The sequence below is a fragment of the Diadema setosum genome, chromosome 4 (assembly GCF_964275005.1).
Source record: "Diadema setosum chromosome 4, eeDiaSeto1, whole genome shotgun sequence".
NCBI lineage: Eukaryota > Metazoa > Echinodermata > Echinoidea > Diadematoida > Diadematidae > Diadema > Diadema setosum.
In genome coordinates, this window is record NC_092688.1 from 40,737,446 (window position 1) to 40,755,274 (window position 17,829).

General features: G+C 38.3%; 2 protein-coding genes across 5 annotated transcripts in view; one reads left to right on the forward strand and one right to left on the reverse strand.

Moving 5' to 3' along the window:
• LOC140227249 (ketosamine-3-kinase-like) overlaps window positions 1–476 on the reverse strand; it is a 40,105-nt gene extending 39,629 nt beyond the window's left edge. For 2 of the 3 annotated variants that reach the window (XM_072307669.1, XM_072307672.1), the window contains exon 1: window positions 417–461. The gene's annotated coding sequence lies outside the window, so the exon portion shown is untranslated. Of the gene's footprint in view, window positions 1–416 lie in introns of all 3 variants that reach the window. The other variant, XM_072307671.1, reaches the window with a different exon arrangement.
• Window positions 477–4,343: 3,867 nt separating this feature from the next.
• The window catches only part of LOC140228034 (uncharacterized), a 146,557-nt gene continuing 133,071 nt past the window's right edge, over window positions 4,344–17,829 (forward strand). The window contains exons 1-2 of one of the 2 annotated variants that reach the window (XM_072308435.1): window positions 4,344–4,411; window positions 15,466–15,744. In XM_072308435.1, the coding sequence (XP_072164536.1) occupies window positions 15,630–15,744 (115 nt within the window). In that variant the 5' untranslated portion in view covers window positions 4,344–4,411; window positions 15,466–15,629. The other variant, XM_072308436.1, reaches the window with a different exon arrangement.

Consider the following 17,829-nt stretch of genomic DNA (forward strand, 5'->3'; position numbering starts at 1 on the left):
CCTCTTCATTCATTTATTCACTCATTCATCGCATTGTAACAAGTAAGTCAAGTCGAACAGATTTAATTACACGATTTTATCATACTAGACGCCACCTGGCTGGATAAATCAAAATCTCCAACTGTTAGCTATGCAGATGCCAAAGAGATTTTCCCCAATGGTGGGGAGGAGAAAAATCTCTTTGGCAGATGCCTACATTGATATAAAGGTAGTCCAAGAACAATATTTTCAATAGATGGGACTACACAAGCCTATTGCGGTGTCGACGTCGAGAGAGTAACGAAAATCAGAAATCGGCAAGGAAGCGTTGCGTGGATTTATAATACTGACACCACAATAGATCCGAAATTATGATTAGGTCCACAAAAAGACATACAATAATGATATTCTTTGAAGTGATCTAACGTTAGATCTACCTAAGATGTGGCATACCTGCACCTGACCACCCCAGTAAGTGCTTTGGTGCAGATTATAATTGATCGAGCGACTGGTAGGGGATTCCCCTGTGTTGTGAACGACCTCGTGCAGTGCACAGTGCTCACTGAACACCAGCGAGCATTGAGGCAGAACAAGGAAAATGACAATACAGCTGTTCCAGCGAAATGTCCTGCCCATAATAGATTATGAGAAAAGGAGAAGAAAGAAGAGGGAAGAACGAAAAGTTCACGAAAGTGAAGGACGACAACGACCATTAGCATAAACTTGATCCTGTCTTTTAATCAAACCCGCGGTGCATGAGACGAGCGAGAGCCTGCATGATATCCGGGCTGACATGAAACACACGAAATAATAAAATTAAGAAAAAAACATAATCTATGTTCCTTTAAAGGGTTCTCCCGTTAGGGTAGTGTGCGTTAAATTTCTTGTATGACCAACCTGCTGAGTATAGGCCTATTAAAATGCTCATATAAACCCCATGATCAAATCATAATGGATCAGTCCTGACTAATGACTCTGGATTTCAAAACAACAGCCAACAGTGAATTTATAGATTTTATCTGATTGTCTTTTTCTCAGTTTCTGCTTGCCTGTCATGGGTGAATGTGTGGGCCCCAAAAACTTGAAAGCTTGTTTGTTTTAGATTGGAAGATTATGGTGCGTAGTGAATTCCTTTATAAACGTTTCTCCAACTTTCTCATATTGTTGTTTTTTGAATTAAAGGAATAGGCCTATACCCAATTTCTCCACATGTTCTACATAATCATAGTAATCATGGTAAGAATTTGTAAAGCAACTGAGCAATATCTATCTGTAGAAAGGATTGTGATATGAGATGAATGACTTTTATGGTAATGGCGGATGATACTGAATGAGGCAGAACAAACATTAACGTAATTATATAGAAGCATGATAACCGTACAACTTGAATTTGCCACGTTTCCAAAGGACTCTAAAGGCCTATTGAATAAAAATCTTGCGTCAGGCTCGTCACTGAATTTTGAAACTGGGAGTCATGAGGGTGAGAATTGTTACAATAAAAGCACGCGATTGCGCAACAGGACAATATCATTGGTGGACTGTGAAATGTTCCGTGTCTGCTGCTGGACGGTCTGGCAAGTGGGATAGTCTACAATCTAGACTCATGCAGTATAGTTCACACCATTGAGCTGTTCACACCTAACTTATTTATTTACTTTTTTTCTTTTCTTTTTTTTAAATTCGTTAGCTTCAAGGGTGTAGGTCTATCTTTCTTTATTTCTCTCCCCTTCATTTTGTCTTTTCTTTCTTTTTGCTTTGTTGTTTGCTTCAATCATTAATTCTTTCTCTCTCTCTCTCTCTCTCTCTCTTATTTCATCAAGGGATCGTATAGTTTTGGTTGAGACCTATACCCTCGGGTTTCTAACATTTTGGTGTGAGATTTGAAGAAACCTCTTATGAAATACGAAAGAGCATGTAATTCCAAAAGGAATTCAACGTTAATTTGATGAAAATTGGTTTTGAAATGGCTGAGATACCCCATTTTCTAACAAAGTGTGGGACCCATGTTTTATTACGATCGCTTTGTTTTACTTTATTTTTGGATGTCTCAGCCATTCCAAAACCGATTTTTATCAAATAAACTTTGAATTCCTCTTAGAAAGGTACGCTCTGTACTATTTTACAAACGGTTTCTTGATATCTCGCAAAAAGTTAAAAGCCCAATTCTCACCTCTACCAATATTGTACCATCCCTTTAACTAATCATCTTTATGTTAGTCATTTCAATTCTTAGAAATGATCCATGCGAAAATGTTCATGACTCTGGAGTTGAGAACTTGTTTGTTTGTGGGTTTTTTCACATTGAGTCATCCACAATTTGGATTTGATTTTGATATGATTTAATTTATTTCCGCATTCAATCTAATACAATTTCAATTGAATACAAATTTCAAAGCACAAAGTCAAAGAATAAGTGCAGTGATGATTTAGAATGATAATATAACATTACACAAATAGATATGCATAAACACTTGTGTTGAGCAGCATGTACAGAAACGTAATGAGATATATTTTGGTAATGTACAGAGATAAGTGTATGCAGGAGACCACCATTGTGAACCATAAAGCTTGTTGAAATAATCACAGGGCCAAAGGTATAGTAGCATAGATCCTATCTCTATTTGAAACTTGAAACTTGCAGGAAAGGTTGAAATTTGCAGGAAAGCTTGAAACTGACAGAAGGAAGAGATGATTAAATTTTGGTAGTGATCTGGAAATTTCTATGGATTTTATGAAGGATTTTCGATATTTTGGCAGGTATCTAGGGTTCAATGCTTTTTGTTGGAAATGGAAAAATAAAGGAATGAATAAATGAATGAAATAATGAATAGACCTATAATGTATTTGTTTGATCATTATTCGTTGCACGATGACAGTTTACTACACCCTCACGGTGCATTAGGCCATGAAACATTTACAGTGTGTGTGTGTGTGTGTGTGTGTGTGTGTGTGTGTGCGTGTGTGTGTGTGTGTGTACGTGTGTGTGTGTGTTGTGGGTGTGTAAGTGTGTAAAATATCTTCATTTGGGTAACTGTGTCCAATTATACAATTTTTTTACTGTGTACAATATGACTAGTTTCAATTACAGTCTGCGGTACAAAATTGAATGGAACTGAAGAGATAAAGTATAAGGGTAATTGGGGTTATACCACAGGATACATTCGTGGTAGACACCTCCCCCACTACCTCCCCCACCATTTCACACCTGCTGTCATGATGTAATATTGAAATGCTTGCTATTTCGATCATTATCAATTTCTTTTATTTTGATTATCTTTTTTTTTTGTCTTACAAAAGGAATATAAACATATAAAGAGAGTTGAAATGGGAACATTACAAAGGGTTTGGGATTTGTAAATTTAATGTTGAATTTTTTTTGGCTTCGAATCCTGATCCGGCTGTGTTCATCCAGTGACAGATGACAGCTTACAATATTCCCCTTTGGCCCAAGTTTCGTATCTGAAATTCTGGTGATATGATCCTGGCAGGACCCTGTGAAGGAATTGTGAAGTGGTGGCTGCCTGTGAAGGAATTGTGAAGTGGTGGCTGACCTGGGTAAATAAGATCATATGATTATTATCTCATCATGGCGGATCCAGAGGGCCGGGCGCAACAGGCACACGCCCCCCCCCCCTTTATTTTCCTTAAAAACAATAGAAATAAAAAAAATGAAACACGGAAGTGGCACTAGAAATATTAGTTGGCCCCCCTCCTCCCCCCCCCCCCTTTACAGAATTCTGAATCCGCCCCTGATTATTGTCATTGTTATTACTGTAGTATTAGGTCTACTGATGTCCAATCAGCGTAAGTGACTACACACCAATTAAAACTGTGGAAATTCATCAACTACAATGTAGAAAATAATCGTCAATGTTCCATATGTCTTGCAATGCATTTTTTTTTTTCAATTGATTGTAGATTAATGAAGCCAATTTCAAAAACTTATTTCATATAATTTATGCGGCGATATATTATGGCTTAGCCTATTGCAGCCATTAAATAATCTTATCTGTGGTTTTTGTGTGTGCAGAAATGTTCTTCTTTTTTCTTTTCGTTGAAATGCTGTTCACCATCTGGTTATTTGATGTGGTCCGTACGCAGTGATGTTTTTAAACTTCCGGCACTTTATAGTCATGATCACATATGGGTCTGATAATTGCAGACTAAAAATCCCCCATGAATCGGCTCTGTTGAGCTGTATCACCATGCTATCTTGAATTTTCTGTCTGCAAGATTACAGTACTTGTACGCTACCAGCGATCAAGCGAACTGTGCAAATCACGCGTATTCTGACCTCCCGGTTTGTCGTGGTACAGTGATCGAAGGGGTGTCGTTTTAGCATTGCCCGTGTACTTCTTTTGGTGTACTGCTGGGGCGAGTAGCATCGCATCGCATCTGACGCGACGTGTCAAAGTGTGAAATTGCCGGTACGGTAGGTTAAACGTCATCCACGTGGACATTGCAACATCATCAGGTGTCCGTGTTTTCAAGCATTTCGTCTTTCTCGAGAATGACAAGATAGGTTCCAGACGGACCTAGACTACCGATACGGTAGGGCTCATGTTATTTCTTAAATATCCAGTAAAACAACATTCGGAATAAGTTAGGCCCCTACTACTACTAGGCCCTATTTACACGGTATCAGTCACCAGTAAAATTACAGTAGAAGGGCAATTCATCCATGACAATGAAGGAAAAAAAAGTTACCAAGCTCCAAGCTAACTGTAGGCCATAGGGAGTATTTTATACGAGTAAGGCCAGGCCAGGGTGAAAAAAAAAACACACCTTTATTTTAACTTGGAAAGTATTCAGGAACAAACAAGAGTCATATCAAATGCAATGGATATAACAAGAAATTGTGTTCCAATTTGGAAAATTTTGATCTAGATGTAGAATCTAGATCTAGAATTTCTGCTATCTAATTTTGGACCTAGATCTATGGTATAGTAGTAGTACTGCTCATCGACCGCCTTTATTTGTAACCACTGGTTTACATGTATTTCACTGAAAATATTCAACAGATTTAGGCCCCCTAGGCCCCTACCTCAATTTTGTCTCACTTTGGAGAAAATAGGCCTAGGCCTACTGCAGATCCCTTACCCCATGCTCAGATTGTCGCTCCGTATCCTACCTACTACGCATGTTTAAATCTCGGCGATAAACACACAGAGTTTTTTTTTTTTTTTTTTTTTTTTTGCGCCCATGGTAGCTCACTTTTTAAACCGACTGCCCGTTTTCCCATTGAAAAGCATGTAGGCCTAGATGGTTTCTAAATCCAGTGAATGGGCAAATATGTGTTAACACTATTACTAACTGTTAATGAGGATTTTCTTCAATTTTTTTTCCTCCTGTTTCCTCGGGTTATTTACCTGCAAGTAGGACCTATCCCCTATTTCTAGCTCACCTGATCCGAAGGCTCAAGTGAGCTATTTGGCGATCGCTCTTTGTCCGGCGTCCGTCGTGCGTAAACTTTTTACATTTTCATTTTCTTCTTGAGATCCCCATGACCGATTTTCACCAAACATGGCAGGTAGCATCCCTAGAGGGATAGGATCTCAATTTGTTCAAATGGGCACATGGCCCACCTGGGGGGCCCCAGGGGGACCCAATCCCCCTAAAATTAAGGAATCTTTAAAAATCTTTCTTCTCTAGAACCAGAAGTGATAGGGCTTAGTTAATACTATGAGTTAGTACATTGATGACTGTAGTTTCTAGTTTGTTCATGGGGAATCAGGGGTGCCCCCCTTGGGACCCAGGGAGGGGTCCTTATGCCATATGGGCCTAAATTGTACATTTTCATCTTCACTTTGAGATCCCCATGTCTGATTTTCACCAAACTTGGTAGCTAGCATCCTGAGGGGGATAGGATCTCAATTTGTTCAAATGGGCACCATGTCCCTCTTGGGGGCCCCTACACATTGTAGGGGCCCCACTCCCCCCCCCCCCCCCCCCACATTAAGGAATATTTAAAATCTTCTACTCTATGTGTAGAACCAGAAATGATCAGAAGCAAAGGTAATACCATGAGTTTGTACACTAATGATAACCGGAGGGCCAAACCCAAAAAGTCGCTTACTTAACGAGTGAGTTGCACTCTCTCTACAAACTAAGTAGACCATGCTTATTTTCAAGTTTTTATTGTAACAAACAACATTCCACTGGTCTACCTCAAAAAATTTGTTGCGAAAGCCTCCAAATCCAAGATGGCGTCCAAGATGGCCGCCATATTTTACTGAATTTGTTATTTGCCAGATAGAATTTGATTGAAACATCAGACTTCAACAAATTTGATGTCATATGAAAGAGAATAAAATTATCTACAAGTTGATACCATTTTTGTGGTTATTGTGATCAATGGATTGAGATTTTAAGGAAAAAACACTCATTTTTTGATATTTTTCTGAAAAATGGAAAATCATGAGAATGCTTGATTCAGCATAAATCAAAGAAAGACTGAAGGATTATCTTGAAACGTCTTAAGAATTTTCCTTTGACATATGATTAATATTTGGAGAAAATTAGGGGACAGTACTATTTTCGGTTCAGGAGTTATAATGTCTCAAACTTGAAAACTCACTACGTAAAAATGGCCACTTTAGTTGTGACAAGACCTTGTTGGTCGTGAAAAAAGCCTGCCGGCCAAGACTACTACACGCACCACTGGCACTGGCTCTTGTAACAGTGCCAGTGGTGCGTGTAGTAGTCTTGGCAAACGCAGACTTTTTTCTTTGACAAACAAGGGTTTGTGCCTGCAAACTAAACTTTTCATACCAAGTGGTAGCTCAGGTGACGCTGATTGCTATTATTTCAAAGTAGATTGTTCTGAAGCAGATGAGATGAAGCAAAAAATATCTTTCTAATAGAGGTAGAAGCTTGAAACACTAACCTTGCTATAGAAGTTTAAAACAAAATTTGGATCAATCACTCAAAAAATTCAAGATTGCAGCCATCAGAGCTGACATAGTGTATTGCGCCAAAGTAAATGTATCATTTTGATTTTGATACAATTTTGTCTGTTTTGCTGTCTATTTATATGGTTTTTATATATTCTGAACATTTTAATGGTATTTCAAACCATCTTAGGTTTTTATGGAGACATTTTTCAGAATGCACCATGAATATTTCTCTAAAAAGTAAAAAACAAATAAATTTAAAAAATGTTTATGAAAACCATGCAGAAATTAACATCTTTCCCATAATATAATCAATATCTGGAGAAAATTAGGGTCAGTATTGTATTTGGTTCAGGAGTTATAATGTCTCAAACTTGAAATCCAATTTTACATAATATATTTGCACGCATCTCTCCAAAGACGTCACAGAGGGTCAAATCCAAGATCGTGCTTACTTTTCGAGTTCCACTCTCTCTATAAACAAGACCATACATAATATTAAGTATACTAAGCAATGTTCCGTAAGTACACCTCAGTAGATTTGTTGCAAAAACCTCCAAAGTACAGATGCGGTCCAATAGGGCCGCCATTTTATTGAATTTAACATTTCAAACATAAAATTTGATAGAGACATTGGATTGCAACAAATTTGATGTCATATGAAGGAGGTCAAAACTTCATAAAAGTTGATACCACTTTAGCTGTGTATTGTGATAAATTGGGGGGGGGGGTTGTTTGCTTCTCTTTTTTCTTGGGGGGGAGGAATACATATTTTATATTGTTTAAAAAAAGGAAGAAATGTAAAAATGCATGATTTAATATTTATCAAAGTAGAACTGAAGAATTGTTTTGAAACCTGCGATTGAGATTGAGATTACTGAGATTGAGACATAATTCATATTTCTGGAATTATAGGCAATATCATACACTGTTGACAAGTTAACATCTAAAACTTGAAAAAATTATATTTATGCATTATAAATTTTGCATACATTGTGTTTACATGGTCACATGCAATATTGTTATGATTTAGTGACTTGTAAGTACCTGCAAACTAACTTTTTCATGCCAAGTGGTATATAGGTGTCGCTATACTGTAGCATTTCATCATAGTAGATTGTTCTGAGGCAGATAAGATTGAACAGAAAGTATTTTCCAAAAAGAAATAGAAGCTTGGAATTTGGCACAAATTTGCTAATGTGTAATATTTAGCGATAAAAATAGTATCCACACAAAATTCAAGATGGCGGTAATCAAATCGAGGTTGTCGTTCAAGGCATTATTTACCATTAGTACACGTAAAACAAAAACCCAGCTTTACTTATAATGCCTCAAACTAGTTCTAAACTGTGACTTAGGGATAGAACAACTAATGTACAAACTTAAATCAGTATAATTAATGCTAAATATTGTTAGATATACTAAATAGATCTGATAAGAATGTTTTTTTTTATACTAAATTGTTAACAGTTATCATGGTTATGGTTTCTTGAAAAGAAATGGTGTTATCTCCGTATGGTTTAGGCTTTATTATATTTTTTTTACATGGTAGAATGTTTTGTGATACAACTAACCTGCACATATAAATCGAATGTGATATTTCTCCCAATGGTAAACAATACCTTTAGTGTGTTGCGTGAAAGTTAAATCTCAACTTATACACTGTAACTTATAATTTGATATATTTTTTTAATCTTCTTATATTGCTGTCTATTACATGTTTCTATACATCCGAACGATATTGTACTATAGTATAAACCATATTGAGGGGCTTTTTCTTTTTTTGGGGGGGGGGGGTGGAGCTCATTCCAGTGTTTGGGTAAGGCCCAATCTTTGATAAAAAAGAAATGCTTCTGTTTCAAAGATATGCTTTTTACTTGTATGTTACTCTGCTGTTGTAGAAACGTGAATGATGATGGTATATGTGTAATAATGTCTGATCCGCAGATGTCCTTGAAAGCCCTTCTGATCCGACCCCCCCCCCCCCCCAAGGAAAAAAAAAATCCGACATGGCGAAATTTCTCAACTTTGCTCTTAAATGTGTTGTGCGAAATTACATTTCAGTATATTGTTCGAATAAAATTGTCCAAATTTATTATTCGTGCTGTATATTCACATATAAGCATGCTGAAACTGTATTTACTGTTATCAGATTTTCTTACATTGTTTTTAGGCTGATTTCATGTGGGTTATAGTGTCACATATTGATCTGAACTTATGCCATTGGTATGTCTAGATGCTTTCCCATATTAGATAATGAAATCTCTCAAAAACGCACGTCGGGCCAACAAAATGTCAGAAATGAAGAATTTGGTGCCTGATCGGGCCAACGAAAAAGGTCGGATATTTGCCTTTGGACCACCAAAAATAAAAGTTAGTGTAAGGCCCTGCCTAAGGTCACTCTAAAATGAGTGAAAATGAACATTTTCACTCAAAAGTCACTCCAATTTCACTCTAAATTCACCGTTTTCTGTTATTCACTCCTCACATAAAAAGTAAAAACTTCCACTCGATTTGTTTTTTTCTTTTTCGGAGAGTAGAATATCACTGGTTTTAAAATTATGTCCATAAAACCTAAGACGGTTTAAGATAGCGCAACAGACAAAATTGTATCAAAATCGAAATAATACATTTAATTTGGCGCAATACACTATGTCAACTTTGATGGCTGTCATCTTGATTTTTTTTTTTTTTTTTTTGAGCAGTTGATCTAAATTCTGTCTTAAACTATCTACAACAAGATTGGTGCCAAGTTTCAAGCTATTACCTCGATCTGATTTTTTTTTTTTTTTTTTTTTTTGGTTTCATCTCATCTGCTTCAGAACAATCTACTTTGAAATAATAGCGATCAGTATCACCTGAGCTACCGCTTGGTATGAAAAGTTAGTTTGCATGCACAAACCCTTGTTTGTCAAAGAAAAAGTCTGCATTTGCCAAGACTACTACACGCACCACTGGCACTGCTACAAGAGCCAGTGCCAGTGGTGCGTGTAGTAGTCTTGGCGCGCGCAGACTTTTTTATGACCAACAAGGTCTTGGTCACAACTAAAGTGGCCATTTTTACGTAGTGAGTTTTCAAGTTTGAGACATTATAACTCCTGAACCAAAAATGGTACTGTCCCCCTAATTTCTCCAAATATTAATTATATGTCAAACAAAATTCTTGAAACGTTTCAAGATAATCCTTCAGTCTTTCTTTGATTTATGCTGAATCAAGCATTTTCATGATTTTCCTTTTATCAGAAAAATATCAAAAAATGAGTGTTTTTTCCTTAAAATCTCAATCCAGCTATTACAATAACCCACAAAAATGGTATCAACTTGTAGATAATTTTATTCTCTTTCATATGACATCACATTTGTTGAAATCTAATGTTTCTATCGAATTCTATTATTTAAATAACAAATTCATTAAATATGGCGGCCATCTTGGACGCCATCTTGGATTTGGAGGCTTTCGCAACAAATTTTTTGAGGTAGACCAGTGGAATGTTGTTTGTTACAATAAAACTTGAAAATAAGCATGGTCTACTTAGTTTGTAGAGAGAGTGCAACTCGACCTCTGTTTTTAGCTTTTGGCCCCCCGGTTATGACTTCTCCAAGTTTGTTCATTGCAGATCCAGGCTGCCTGCCCCCCCCCCCCCCCCCCCACCCTGGAGTTGGGGGGGGGGGGGGGATCCATATACTCTGTATGCAGACCTAAGTTCCAATGTTCTTGGGTAAGAGTGTGCAAGAATGCATGAAAGGTGAAATTGCGATACTCAGGTGAGCGCGCATGACCCCCGGGTCTCTTGTTTTTTCTTGATTTGTATTCGTGTTCGAATGTTCCAGAGTATTACGCCCCGTCCCACGCGTATTTTTGATTTTAATACGCACGAAAGCCATTACGCGAGGATGGTCAATCTAAAAATAGGTAGTTGATGAGTTGTAAAACTAGACTTACCATACCCAGTAAAATTTTAAGCTATTGAACCATTTTTTTTTCAAAGACATCTGTAAGTCCGTCTAGACGTAAGAGATTTTTTTTTCTTTAACCCTAAAAAGACTGGGGGGGGGGGCAGCCTAAAGGCCCCCTTGACATTTCGCGCGATTACTCTGCAACACGCATTGCTCTCGCCGCGATGCTCTATGACTTTTTTCTTTCGAGTTTCCCGTACATTTTGACATCAAATTTGTGACACCCGGGGGTACGGTTCTGAAGTTACATAACTTTTTGTACAGTATGCACGTGAGGCCGAAAATGGCTCAAAAATGTGATTTTGTGTACAAAGTCAATGCAAATTGAGTTTTTTTTCACATGGTTCATATAAATATGCTTATTTTTACTCTCAATGGCTAAAATTAATTTGTTTTAGGAGTATTATGCTTCAAAAAGTGTCTGCCCCAAAATTTTGTTAAAAAACAACAAAAACAAAAGGTCGAAAAAACAAAGAAATACATAAGAAATTCATAAAACAATAAAATGAATAAGAAATTAATTTTGATACCGAATTTTTTTTGAATTACATTTGCTAAGAATGCCACAAAGAATAATTAGACCAAAAATGAGCACTTTTAGAGCTTTATTTACTGATTTAGATCAAAGAGTCTGATTTCTTGCATAAATTAGCATAATTAATCAAAATAAAATAAGAAGAAGACTATTTCGTAAAATTTAAATATATGATCTTGTAGATTGCATCGCACACTACCATTGTGCAAATTTCCGCGGCGATCGCGCGATCCACGGCCGAGATCTTAAGGGGGGGGGGGGCCTTTAGGCCCCCCCCCCCCCCAGTCTTCGAGCTACCAAAATAGCCCAGTCTTTCTAGGGTTAATTTAAAAAATAATCTGCATGCAGCATGTAGGATTTAATTACAGTAGGATTCTAAAAACATAGGCCATAGCCTAAAGCCTTTGTACCTTTCAACTTCTGGGTGCACATGCTCAAGGTCAAAGGTCAAGGTCAAATGCTCAAAATTTCACTATTTCTCCCATATCTATGCAATGACTGAAGGTATTTCTTGAAACTGAATGTGTACAGATACATGTACTACCCAATAAAGATTCTCTGGTTGGAGTTTTGGGTCATGAGGCCAAAGGTCAAGTGAAAATGTTCAAATTTCACTTTTTCTCCATATCTTGGAAATCGTTCACGGTATCTTCATTAAAACATATACATCATATGCATGTAATGACTGGCAGTGATTATCAAGGGAATTTTGGGGTCATTGGGTCAAAGGTTAGGGGTAAAAGGTCAAGGTCAACTCTTCAAAAACTCTACCTTTTCCCTCATATTTATGCAATACCTGTAGGATTATTTTTTTTAAAACTTGTTGTATACATGTATTACCCAATAGAGATTCTCTGGGAAGCCAAAAAGGTCAAAGGTCAAAAGGTCAAAGATCAAGTGAAAGTGCTGAATTTCACTTTTCCTCCATATCCGGAAGTGGCTTAAAGGTACCATCGTGAAACTTAGTACATATTTTTTAAAATGCATGTTCTGCCTGACAATGATTCTCTGCCTGACAGTGATTCTCTTGTGAATCTTATGGTCATAGGTTCAAGGGTCAAAGGCCAGGTTACAATGCTAAGAATGTAGTATTAAAATAGAAATTATCTCCCCATACCTTGACAATTACTCAGTGCATAAACTTATAAGAGGGTCAAAAGTCAAGTAAAAGTCCTCAAATCCCCGAATACATGCCCTCGTAGTACAAATGTAAATATAGCCATTCATTCAATTAACCTACATTGTAGTTCAAGGAAAGTGAACATTCAACGTATTTGTGACAAGAATATCATTTAATATTTTGCCAGTTACACTGTATGTGAAACTGTCATCACACATTGTCAAGATGTACTATAGACCTACTTTGTATTAGGAGAATCATGCTTTATGGTGGAGGCATACCAGTCGCCATAGGGACATTTCTAGTTTAGAACCTGCAATATAATTAATTTCTTAAAAAGGCATTAGGGACATTGATAACATTGATCACCATCACCAATGCATGTATATGGACATTACAGGTGTGTAGCACAAGTAGACCTAGATCTATAGGCTCTAGAGCTGCTGTATGATTGTGAGTAATACATGTATATTATACCTACCTTGGATTCTTCACTGCAATATTGATGCATCATAATATATGCACAAGCCCTTGCATCCACACAAACTTGGACTTTTCTCAGCAACAAATATTATACCATTTCCACAATGTTTTGACTACGAAAAGTGATATTTTTGCCCCCAAAATTTCTCTTTGCTCGGCCGAGTAAGGTGAGTTTCATGGGTTTTAATTCCGCGGAATCAAGACATCCTCTACTGGTAGGCCCTATGATTGAGGATATCACCCATCATCACCGTATGGATCTGTGGCAGCTAATTTATTCCAAAAAGTTTAGAACAAATTTGCCTAAGTTTTGCCTCAAATATGCCATAAATGCTGCAGTTTCAAATATTAATTGTGACCGTCCTGTTGATTTCGAATCTCCGTATTGAAATAACGCCATTTTAGTGTGTGCAATGCATTTTCTTTGCGCGGCCTGAAAGGGTACCTCCACATCTGCACCCCTCTCTCAATAGGTAATACACTCGAATTTCACAGTCATGCGTCATGTTTGCAATTTACTAAAGCAATGTGTAACTGAACCGTGTTTAGTTTCTTAGTTTGTTTATGAGTTTGTTTTTTGTGTCTTCATTATTATTATTTTCATAGCTTATGGCACAATCCCATGCGTACTTTATCGATCTATATGGTAACAGCTACCCATACGCAGGGGGCCGATGTCAAGGTCAAGGTACTGGTACCCTGCCGACACGTGCTACGGGTACCCTTACCATACTGCTTAGTATTGAAAAATATGGTGGACTCCCGTTGTAACGAAGTCCTCGGGACTGGCAGATTTCTTTCATTATAACCCAACAAATAAACAATAAAAAAAAACATACAATGTAAAGCTGATAATTTTGCGACCTGGATTCTTATTTTGTTGTAACCAGATTTCATTATAACTGTGTTCGTTTTAACAGAGTGCACTGTATTGCATACAAAAATATTACTGTGCTTATATTTTGCATTAGCATCTGGTTGCATGAAATGCCCGTAGATTTTGTCACCGCAAAAATACTCACCTTTACAGTAGTCTACAGCGCTCTACTATCCAGAAAATCTAGTGGTACTTATTTTTACATGAAAGTCTCACGCATGGCTACAAGCCATGAAGTAACTATTCCTGTTGTATGCAACAGGATAGCTATTTGTGGTAGGGTAGTTTTATTCATCGATAAAACAGAGCATAGTGAGTTACTTGCAAATGTTATCATTATTGGGAAGTGAGGGTACTGCACTCTCACACCTGATTGAGCCTTTTTATCTATGAATGAAACAGCCCCTACGGCAAATCAGCACCCTGTCACAAACGGGAATGATTACACTAGACTATGTAACAGCAACAGCTTATCAATCTGAGCAATTACACTGTGCTGACAATCTGTGTGTTAAAACATTAGTTACGTTCAGACGGCAGGCCCTAACCTTGAGGTTAGGAAACCTCGAGGTTAGCTCTTGCCCCCTAACTACGACGTGTGTCCACACGACGAGTCTTAACCTCGAGGTTACGAAACCTCGAGGTAAAGCTTCTGCCCCCAGTAACTACGAGTGGGTCCCACTCGATGTTAAAACCACAAAACCGGAAGTTTCAGCCCACACTGCTAACAAGACGTCTATTATTCTTTAGTCCAACCCTGTCGGACTCGCTTACAGGTACTCTTGTTCTCTGTCATGGTATGCAGAGATAGCACTGCACTGATGACTTTATGCCTTTATGCCTTTATGAAGATATTCGTCGAAAACATTTTTTTTTAGCGTCGGAGAAGAATATAGAATACTGTAGCGAGTTCGACGTGTTCAGTTTCAGAGATTAAGCGCATGGGAAGAAAAGATGATGATGTTGTTGTGTCGTGCGTCATAGGTTTTTCACCGTGTAGTGTATTTGTGGTGTACGTTTGGGAGGTTGACCCGGAACCAGAGGGAAATTGTGGGGGCTGGAGTTTACGGCGAGGTCACTCTTAACTTCAAGTTCGTTGTTTTTTGTGTCCACACGGTGCTTAACTACGAGTGGGGACCCCCGCGGCTTGTGGTTAGAGCGCTAACCATAAGATTTCTCGTGGCTCGAAACATCGAGCAAACCTCGAGGTTTGCTAACTATGAGTGCGTCTTCACGGTCCCTAACTACAAGCTCTAACCTCGAAGTTTCCTAACTTTGAGGTTAAGGCTCCCGTCTGAACGTAACTATTGTTGGAGAAGAGAAACAGTCAGAAAACTTCCCTGGACAAGGTCTTTTGCATATTATGTATGGTCGCTTGCTGTCTGACTTGTCCATTGGGAAATCCAGTCCAACCTCAATACAGTACCTGTCCATGCATGACCGGCAGCCATCTGAATAGATGATTTTGCTGGATAAGAGAGATACATATTATACTTTTTGTACATCATTATGGCATCTATAAATTTATGTGTCGGAATTTCATTTTAGACTGCTTTTGCTCTAGGTCTAAACAGAACATTTGACAGTGGGCATTTTACCGCTCTTTTTCATTGTGGTGCAGATAGACAATAACTGTTCCGACAACATTATCAACCATCTTTGCGAAGAACCAGGCCAAACCAAACACAGACGGTTATCTACAGTGACTTGAGCTGAGCTGTGTGGTGCTGATAGTGATACAGTCAACTGTCCATTCAATTCCGTGTCCAGACACTCAAGAACATTATGTCAGGAAGAGTCAGACGACGGGAATCCGCGAATCCTACAGATTCGGCGACCATTTCTCTGAACGAAAAAATTCTGAGGGAATGCCATACTCTCTATGCCGATGAAGAGAGAGGTAAGATTTTCACCTTTACAGACCTGAACTTGGCACTCCATTGTGGAACATCTGTCAGATCTCTATTGTTTGAGGTCAGCTAATGGCTCGAAAACTGCAGGTTGTTCTGCGGAAGGATGTTACACTGACAAGTTGACAAAATATGCCCACCTCAAGGCACAGGTAGTGCGTGCATCCATGCGTAAGCAAGTAAGGTTAGGGTAGTGCAGAGTTTGATATGTAATATTGACTGGCCTCGAGGGAGATGTATACCAGAAATATTGCCCAAACTGAAAAAATATTGCCAAGTCGAAGACGAGGGCAATATTCTTTCAGTGCGGGCAATATTTATCTGGTATCTCCCTCAAGGCCAGTCAATATCATAATTATTACCTATCCCCTCGGTAAATTAGGAAAATATGTGAATACGGCTATACACTATGATATAGATCAAGCCACATTTGACTTCCTGTAGATCATCACAACATGTCGAATAATTGAAAAATTGTTCATCAATGTATATCATTCAACTCCAACTTCAAAGATACATATCGTCGCTGGGGTGACAAAACCTCGTATCTCAAAATTGTCAAATGTTCAGGAGAGCGAAAAAACATGGCGGCCAAAGCACTATAGTGAATGGGAAAGCCCTTCTCTTTGACATGTCATGGTGGCTTCATTTTTGGAGCAAGACAGTTAGGATTTGGCCAAGACATCACTTGACCCATTATTTGACCATTAAGCTAAAAAAAAATTTTTGACATTTTTGAGATACGAGGTCTTGTCACCCCAGCGACGATATGTAGTTGTAACAGGCGAACTTCAAACATCTGAACGCTTTTACACTTTATTTTTGCTTCTGTTTCAATTTGGAGAGTTGCAATAACTGATGGTCACTGTGCAGTTATTGAGCACAGATGGACTAGTCATTGTTTGACGCGGTAGTGCTGCTGGAAGTGGTCGACCTCATGAGTTGATTTATCGGTGGTCTTCTGCGGTGCATGTAACCGACTTGCAGCGACATCCTCGTATTGTTTCTCTTCGTGGTCGATCGGAATGTTTACATGTAAAGCAGGGAGGTGGGAAGAGAGATTCCACTCCTCTTCCCACCTCCCTGTGTAAAGTGAATGGCGAAACCAGGAAGAAGCAAAATACCAATGAATACTGACTGTTGACCATTTGACCCTGCAAAATACCAACTGCAATGCCTCGCAAAACTACCTCGTATAGGTAATAATTATCATATATTTAGTTGAGGGACATTAAAATGTATATCCAAAAAAAAAAGGTAAAAAGAGAAGAAAGATACAGAGACTCCAACTCTCCCGTTTTCGACGAGAGATCTCCCGCCGAAAAACCCAAATTTGCAAAATCTCCCGTTCTCCCGTTTGAGATTTAATTTCTCCCGCCCTGGCTCGTTGTCTCCCGTAGGAAAGGATTTCTTACATATTTCTATCGTATGTTGAAAAAATAAGTCTTAGATAGCACCAGAGAGCATCTAGAACCCTGGGAATTTCGCGCTTTGCACACATTCAACTTTGAGTCTCCCGTTTGCTAGGGGTTTCCGGCAGGAGAATCTCCAGATCAGAAGGTACTTTGGGTTGGAGTCTCTGAGATATAAATAAAAAAAAAAGAAAAGAAAAAGGATTAAAGTCAGAAAATGGGAAATCATCCTCACTGCTGAATGAATCGCACATAAACACCGTTTGGTGGGGCCACATTCACAAATATTATGCTGTGCAAGAAAGCCCCACCACTGTGCTAAGGACTGCTGAATGCCATACAGCGAGATGAATTGTGAGTATAGAACAGTCTTGCCAGGTAGGATGGAGGGAAATCAAAGCCCTAAGGGCTTTATTGGCCCTGTAATATTTAGTAGGACCTACAGTGATGGGGCCTATATATCTCGAGTATGCCAACAAGGTTGACAAATCCAAAGCACCAAAAGCTGGGGGGAAAAAAGGAAAGCAGTACTCACTTAAAAAGGCATTTTAAGATCATGTTAATTTTTTTTCTCTGATAATTTGTTAGTGATGTTTTCATATTGCATGTGACAAACTGCCCAGCTACAAGTGGAACCAATTTCAGAGCCAAATGTGGTAAAGA